Here is a 9,345-nt window from a genome sequence, read left to right on the forward strand (position 1 = left end):
TATATATATATATATATATATATATATATATATATATATATATATATATATATATATATATATATATGAATATTAACTTCTTATCTGATATTTGTTTATCATCCATTTATTTCTTGTATTATTTTCCTTGTGTAAATTTATGTAAACTTGTCTTCAATCTTGTACAGACTTTATTCTATATTTAACGATGTTGCCAAAATGATTCCACTGCAAAGAATTATGCCACAATGAATGATATCATCGTATCAAAACTGAAACATTAAAATTATACAATTGTATACAATAATAATCTATTAATTTATATAAATTGGGTTTCGATTGACTACGGTACGATTGGACATAGATTGTAATAATTGGTTCGACTTAGTAATTTACTAGATAATTCTTATCATCTCTAGATAATTCTCTATCATTGGTTATGTCCAATCGTAGCGTGGTCAATCGGAACGCTCCCAATGAGTCACATATACTTTACATAGTTTAATAAAGAGTTAAAAAATAAAAAATTAGATTTTTCTTAGAGTAAAGGGACTAAGTATATAACAAAAGTAATACATTATTTTCCCTATCTTCACACTTCTCAGTAGACAACGTTGTTATTAACTACTATCTTAACCTTATCATACAGCTACATACATTATGCTTTCACACATTTTTACATGTAAAGTATCTTATTCCCATGGCGCGTATTGAACAAAATGCCTAAATAATAACAACCAATCGAGAATCAACTTAGTATTTCTGTTGTATTGTACAATAGAAAGCCTAATCTTTTATTGGTTAGCTTTAGAAAGTTATTGGTTACTCTTTACGCGAATTTAACGAAATACGCGCAATAGGAATTAGGTATTGAATGTCGACGGGTGGGACCCGATTGACCACGATACGATTGGACATAGATTGTAATGATTGGTTCGATCTAGTAATTCACTAGATAATTCTTTGCATCGGTTAGTTGTGTCCAATCGTATTGTGGTCAATCGGGACTCTCCCAATGTCGACTTGCAAAATGGCATAACTTCTAGTAAATTACTATATTACGCAGGTTCCGTTTACGTAAGTTACGCCGCATAGGGAGGCACCCTTAAGCCCGCATCAGACTACCGACTGCACAGGCCGACCCGACTGCCGATTACGACTACCGAATCTCAATGAACCAATCAATCACAATCGCCGACTCGGCGCCTCACTATGATTGGTCCATTGAGATTCGGCAATCGTAGTCGGCAGTCGGGTCGGCCTGTGCAGTTGGTAGTCTGATACGGGCTTTAGGCTGATACTTCGTACGACAAGCTTTTTGGATACGTTCATTGGTTGACGAATAAAGAACATAGAAATACTTTATTTGTTAACCAATAAACGTATCCGAAAAACTTGTCGTACGACACGTGAAATAGCACTCTTATAGCGAATTCGGTAGCTTGCACTAGTGCGCACTGAGTGCGCATTAAGGCTTGTTTACAGTACATTCTTATATTTAAGATCGTGTCTTAAATATATATTTAAAAACATTTTAACTAATAAAATGATTCGTACGGATGTTATACATATCATATTATGATTAAAAATATTTGAGAATTTATTTGAGAATTATTTAAGACAATTTTTAAATATAATAACATACTATGAACAAGCCTTAGTGCGCACTCAGTGCACACTAGTGCAAGTAACCGAATTCGCTATTAGAGTGCTCAAATCAATACCTAACCTTAAAAAATTTTGTATCGACATGCCCTGACTAGTGAATCAGATATGACAGAACGCTATAACAACATTACATAATAAATTCGATATAAATCTATTTTTTAACTTACCCTGTGTTGATCCTTACCCATTTCTTATTATTGCTTTGCAAAACTTGTTATATGTGACAATATTCATTTCATCACTCCTTTTAGTTCAAACGACTAAAAGATACGCTTACTAATGCAGCCAAAAATTGGACTTGGCATAACGAAAATAGCGTAAAGAACACAAAATAACTAGGCGGAAATTTAAATGAGATGATGTGATTAGTTGGCGCAAGTTACGCTTACGCAAGTTACGCCGCATAGGGAGACACCCCCAGGGTAGCGATCATGAATTTTTTCCCCTAATATGAACTCGTAAAAAGCGAAAATTTTTTTAATGAACTCGTGAAAGATGAAAACCTTCACTAAACTCATGAAAAATGAAAGATTTAACGTGAATTTGTAAGTAAAATAAATATTACAATATACTCACGACAACATTAATTTGCAATGGACACTCTTTAGAATTTTTTCAGTATGTTTTTAAGACATAGTGATGTCTTTAGAATGTCCCTTGGAAGTCTGCTTGTCTGAGATTACTTTAGGATAAATTATTAAAAGATAAAATATTCTATTCATCTTAAAATTATAAATCTGCAGAAAATATATATGTCATATAAAATAATACATAAAATATATGCAATAAATACATAAAATAAACTTACATTTTACTTACTGCATACAATTTATAATATATTACATTTTAACTTTCTGATGCATACGTATCGTAACTTTGCAAACTTCGTCGGTATGCTTTCACTGTTTATACGTTATCACGCATCAATTGGCTTTCGTCGTTCATTTTTAATGGACGTAGGATTCTTATGTCAAATGCCAATTATCGTATAACCATAAAAATTAAATAAGAAATTCACTATAAGAAATTCTACTCACTTAGTACATAATATGCGAGTGTAGTATTACATTATTTTTCACATTTAAACCACATCGCTTAATGCTTAAAAATTTTCATGGAAACTTACACAATATACATGTAAAGAACCCTTATAGAAATATCATACTAAGAATCATTGATTAATTACTTATTTTCAGTATTAAAAGTATAGTATTTAATAACATTCAATTTAGTATGATTCAAATACAGCTTTTAGTACTCAAGTATTTCAATATTTAATGTTACAAATCCTACCTTATGATTGATTTCAATACTTAAATATTGATATGTAATACTTCCCTTATAGAAATATCATACTAAGAATCATTGATAATTACTTATTATCGAGTATTTTTAATACTGAAAATAAGTAATTATCAATGATTCTTAGTATGATATTTCTATAAGGGAAAATAATACAAAATCCGTCGGAATTAGCGGAACTCAGTAATAAAATAACACAAATATACCAGAATTTGGAAAATAGATCGAACTCCTTAACTCATTATAAAAACATCATATATACAACAGCACCGAGTGGAATAACTATAGTAATAGTAATTATACTGGCAGTATTCATAATAAGAAAAATAAAAAAGAGAAAAGACCCACCAATCATAGTAGAACGCAGTAGCCAGTGAAATGTAAGAACACGTTCTAGACCGATAATACCCACAATTCCTGCGCTAGCACAGCTTATACGCATAAGGTAAAAATAGTACACGATTGTAACCACATTTATATAAAAATATTTATAAGGAAAAATAAATTTTGTAACACGAATACGGTATAATAAATTATAATAAGCACAAACAATTATAACCATAATTGTAAACGGAAAAAAATGTACATATAATAAGATTGCGAAAACCTCGCTAGCCCTTATAGAAATATCATACTAAGAATCATTGATAATTACTTATTATCCAGTATTTTTAATACTGAAAATAAGTAATTATCAATGATTCTTAGTATGATATTTCTATAAGGGAGGACCTCCGTTTTCTTTTCCCATGGGGGGAGGGATGTTATAATCGCGAATATTATTAGCGCTGTCGAAACGCTTCATGAGGAACCGTTTCGATTGCACTACAACAAGGAAGCGGGTGTGCAAATGCTGCGCTAAGCACCACCTTGCACATTCCGCATTTCGGACCTCGAGTCGAAACGCATCAAATAATTCCCTTATAGAAATATCATACTAAGAATCATTGATAATTACTTATTATCCAGTATTTTTAATACTGAAAATAAGTAATTATCAGTGATTCTTAGTATGATATTTCTATAAAGATTACCAAATATGGTAATCTCCTTGTCGCCAGGCATCCCCTCTGACAGGACTAAACAATATTATAAAAGAGCGGAGAAGACCGCCCGCGATAGCTTTTAATACCTCGGTCTCTCGCCTGCGACGTGCGTACCTGTCGCACTTCCCGCGTGTAACTCTAAGTTTCGGATGTTAATAAATAAACTAAATACTTTTTATAATCAAAACTATTTTATTACACTAACGACAACCGTTGGCTGTCCCACCGCCACACACTCTGCCGCGCCCGCAACATCGATCTCGAATCTTTTCTTCCTCGCGCCCCAGCAACACGGGGCACGACAACTGTAATTAAATGTTTATAATAGTACAATTAGTACTGGAGTGTTAAGTAAAGCGTGCAAGCGCGATATGAGGAAAAAATGCTGGCGGCAAAGAAACACTTGACTGCCACATCGAGACGTAAGCGCGCTCCCTCGCTTTACCTAAAGCAGTGGTATTTTTCATAATATTACAGACCACTAATTCCAATAGAGTAAAGTGAGAAGAAATAATTTTAAATGAAATCGATATCTTTTGTAGTTGCCGAAAGAAAGCAAAAAATGCTGGCAGGATATGAGCACTTGACCGCGACGTCGAGACGTACGCACGCTTCCACGCTTTACTTAAAGCAGTGATGCTTTTGTAATATTATAAACCACGAATTTCAATACAGTAAAGTGTGGAGAAGTCTGTGCTTTTTAAACGAAATCGATACCTTTTGTAGTTGCTGAAAGAGAGCAAAAAATACTGGCGGCATATAAGCACTTGAACGCGATGTTGTGCTCAAGCTCTTACATGCCGCTAGCATTTATTGCTTAATTTCGGCAACTACAAAAGATATCAATTTCGTTCAAAAAGCACTATCTTCTCTACACTTTACTCTATTGGAATTAGTTGTTTATAATATTACGATTAATACCACTGCTTTAGGTAAAGTATAGAAATGCGCAAATGTTTCGATGTTGCGATCAAGCTCTTACATGCCGCTAGCATTTATTGCTTAATTTCGGCAACTACAAAAGATATCAATTTCGTTCAAAAAGCACTATCTTCTCTACACTTTACTCTATTGGAATTAGTTGTTTATAATATTACGATTAATACCACTGCTTTAGGTAAAGTATAGAAATGCGCAAATGTTTCGATGTTGCGATCAAGCTCTTACATGCCGCTAGCATTTATTGCTTAATTTCGGCAACTACAAAAGATATCAATTTCGTTCAAAAAGCACTATCTTCTCTACACTTTACTCTATTGGAATTAGTTGTTTATAATATTACGATTAATACCACTGCTTTAGGTAAAGTATAGAAATGCGCAAATGTTTCGATGTTGCGATCAAGCTCTTACATGCCGCTAGCATTTATTGCTTAATTTCGGCAACTACAAAAGATATCAATTTCGTTCAAAAAGCACTATCTTCTCTACACTTTACTCTATTGGAATTAGTTGTTTATAATATTACGATTAATACCACTGCTTTAGGTAAAGTATAGAAATGCGCAAATGTTTCGATGTTGCGATCAAGCTCTTACATGCCGCTAGCATTTATTCTTTATTTCTCGGCAACCACGAAAGATATTGATGTTATTTAAAGAACACTAGTTTTTCCACAGTTTATGCTACTGGAATTAATGTTTTATAATAATGCGATTAATATCGTTGCGTTATGTAGAGCATGGAATTGGGCGTGCTTTTCGCGGTCAGGTTCTCGTATCCCTTATAGAAATATCATACTAAGAATCATTGATAATTACTTATTTTCAGTATTAACAATACTGGATAATAAGTAATTATCAATGATTCTTAGTATGATATTTCTATAAGGGATATACACGTACATATGATATTTCGTACGCATATACATGTAAATAAATTTATGACAGTGCATAAAGAGAAAAGATCATGTGCATGTTGAATGAAATATAAGTTCGTACGCAATGGTCCAAATGTTCTTAACCACGCAATTATGCGCTTAGCATAGACACGAATCGCCAGGAAATGGGCGTAGAATAGACACGCACCGAATCGCTGTTTTACGGCATCGTCTGAAAATGGACATAGGAAACGTAGTTCCACCTGAAAAACGGGTGCAGATGGCGCATTGCACCAGCGTGAAAATCGGTGTCGCCCAAAACATATGGCGTGGCCGCTCTCAGGCTTCTCTCTGCTTTAACTTATTGCACCAGATCAGCAGTGCAGCTGAAAAGAACAGATCACAAGTTACAAGACTTAGGGTACTATTTTACGTGTCGTACGACAAGCTTTTCGGATACGTTTATTGGTTGGCGAATAAAGTATTTCTAGGTTCTCTGTTCGTCAACCAATGAATCTATCCAAAAAACTTGTCGTACGACACGTGAAATATCAGCCTTATGATTCTGCCTAGAATTGCAGCATAACTCTATGGTTGTGATTTTTGTAATGAGTTAGGAGGATTTGAGAAGATTACCGCCGTAGGCTATTCTTGAAATGATTTCTGCTACTATCTTGGAGAGAATTTCGAGGGCCTTCGTCGCCGGCAAATCGTGTTTTCGGACGATTAGTAAAAGTTTCGTCGATAGCTCGGTGGAGAGCAAAGTAGCAGTTCAAGATGACATGGTATGTCGAAATGTAACCCCTTGTCCACAACCTTGTTTTAATTCTTAAACATAAGTTGTATTTATCTTATGTGTGTATTGTAAACAAAAATATTTTCTTTATGTAAAACTTTGCTTATTTATATATTACTACCAATATTCTGAATTACCAATTACTGAATATTGAAACAATTCATAAATATGTAATTAATAAAATACATACTGTGCTTTACACCGATCGTTTGATACATATAAGTTCCAAACAGGAACTTTCTTTTAAATTATTTTAATTTAACGTTTAATTTATATTGATTATTTAATATACGTACTAAATAATAACCTTCTATTGAATAATTCATTTTAATATCGACAATGTATTTCAACAATAGTCTACTAAACTTATATAATGGCCTTGTTTATACCAAATGTTTGATATGCATACTAAATAGCAACTTTTTATTAAATAATCTTAATATCGAAGATATATGTAAACAACAATGTACTAAGCTGATACTCATCAAAAAGATGTGTTGAAAACATTGTTGGTGACATGCATTGTCAATATCAAGTTTATTTAATATAAAGTTACTATTTAGTACACATACCAAATATTCAATGTAAACAAAGCCAATATCAAGAAGCCAGTATCAAGAAGACGCATCATCAAATGTAATTGTTTATATACATTATCAAAATAGAGACAGTTTAGTAGAAAATATGCTTGTTTACACCTTCTGATATACATGTACTAAGTAGTAATTTTCTGTTAAAATAATTTTAATTTCTACTATGTATGTAAACAACAACATGCTAATCTAATACAATACGCATAAAAAACATCAATTTAAAACACCATTATTAATATATATATTACTGAAATATAGATAATTTAATATAAAATTATTAGTTGGCACAAGACTAAATGATATAAACAAAAAGTCTAGTAGTTGATCATGAATCTTTTACTGTAGCATAAACTCTTGAAAAATAGAAAACTTAAAAATATATGAAAATGTTTACTTTTTATGAGTTTATATTAGGGGAAAAGATTTATGATCATCTCTAAATATTGCAAGATTATTCACTTTTCACAATTTCATATTAAGGAAAAAATTACATGATTAATAAATAAGTTCTAGCTCACATGAAAAGATTGATTAAAAAAATATCAAATTACATAATTGATAATTAAATCCTAATTTAACTAGCAGTTGATCTTAAATATTTTACTTTAATCTTGTGGAAGATGAAAATTTATTTATCTTGATAGTACTTGGAAATATTCACTTTCATGAATTTACATTAAAGGAAAAGATTTATGATCACAAAATATTTCTAAACTGAACTACAGTTTTTGCTAGAGTGAAACAAATATATAACCTAGCATTGAAGAAAAAAGAAATACTGCATTAGTTCAGTTAAAAAGAGATGTTTTTATTGTTGCACTGTCTGCATTATCTTAAAAATACAGTAGATATATATTTGATATCTGTTGAAAGAGAGAAGGAAATAGAAATATTATTGGATAGTTCAGAAAGTGCAGCTTTTAAAAAAGCTATAAAAAAAACATAATACATAAGAACAAGTGTAAGGCTACTGGTAAAGTATGTTTTTTTTGTGTTTGCAGCCCATACAAATGGAGAACCCTTATTTCAAAGAGAAACGTCAATGTATTTTGTGCAAATGGAATATTGAGCCAGATTACAAAAATGTACGATTACTCTCTCAGTTTCAAAGCCGCTATACAGGCAGGATATATGAGAAACATATCACTGGATTGTGTGAATACAAACACAAGCGAATAATGGAAGAGATTAGGAAGGCTCAACGTGTAGGTATGTATAGTATTGTAATTTTATGACTGATTGAATAAAATGGTAGATATTTATTGAGCAATAACTATATTGAGTTTTTCATGTTCACAGGCTTGATGGGCTATATGACTAAAGAACCAAAATACACCAAAGATCCGTCATTATTCGATCCAAATCATCCATTCAAACCACATCAATTTTAGATGAATATTGAGAAAGTGTACATATATTTACATACATACATACATACATATATATATATACATACATACATACATACATACATACATACATACATACATACATACATACATACATATATACATACATACATATATACATATATATAAAATATTAAAATTCAATCAATAAATTTAGAATTAATTTTCTTAAATTCAGAATTCTTAAATTCAGAATTAATTTCTTTTTTTAGATCTTTTGAACCATAAACGAATAATCTTCTTAATCTTACAGTGAATAGATATTTTTGACAATAGTAAACGGGAAGTCACTCATGTCTGATGCATTTTTGTCAACTTAAGCTTGTTGAAAATTTTTAAAAAAATTTATAACTTCCCTCGTCTCAATTAAAAGATTATAGGGTTATTAAAAATAAAGAATAAAGCTGTATATAATCTTTTAATTGTTTTTTAACAAGGATTTATGAAAACATTTCATTTAAAGAATTATTTTCGTAATTTTTCTTGAAATAAAAGATTCAGTGTTTTATGTTTAAAATATTTAAAAATCGTGATAATTATAAATTATATTTTAAAAAAATTATATTTTAAAAATCGTGATAATTATAAAATATATAATTATAAAAAAAATATAGTATTTTGAAAAAACTTAAAGATAAACCCTTAAATATCTTAGGGAACTTACTTCCTATGATCTTGTTCTTAATATATGTTATCAAGGTTATGCTCTTGAGTGCAAAAGGTTTTAGACGTCG

The 9,345-nt window shown here is 31.1% G+C and overlaps 1 protein-coding gene across 1 annotated transcript; it reads left to right on the plus strand.

Moving 5' to 3' along the window:
* Window positions 1–6,186: 6,186 nt before the first annotated feature.
* LOC116845757 (28S ribosomal protein S18c, mitochondrial) lies at window positions 6,187–9,020 on the plus strand. Its single transcript, XM_032818814.1, has 3 exons — window positions 6,187–6,598; window positions 8,204–8,411; window positions 8,502–9,020. The coding sequence occupies exons 1-3, from the start codon at window positions 6,470–6,472 to the stop codon at window positions 8,591–8,593; spliced, it is 429 nt and encodes a 142-aa protein (XP_032674705.1). The 5' UTR covers window positions 6,187–6,469; the 3' UTR covers window positions 8,594–9,020.
* The last annotated feature ends 325 nt before the right edge of the window (window positions 9,021–9,345 follow it).

Source organism: Odontomachus brunneus, unplaced genomic scaffold, assembly GCF_010583005.1.
Source record: "Odontomachus brunneus isolate Ranch 3 - 2012 unplaced genomic scaffold, Obru_v1 Obru_scaffold_057, whole genome shotgun sequence".
In the NCBI taxonomy this organism is placed as follows: Eukaryota; Metazoa; Arthropoda; class Insecta; order Hymenoptera; family Formicidae; genus Odontomachus; species Odontomachus brunneus.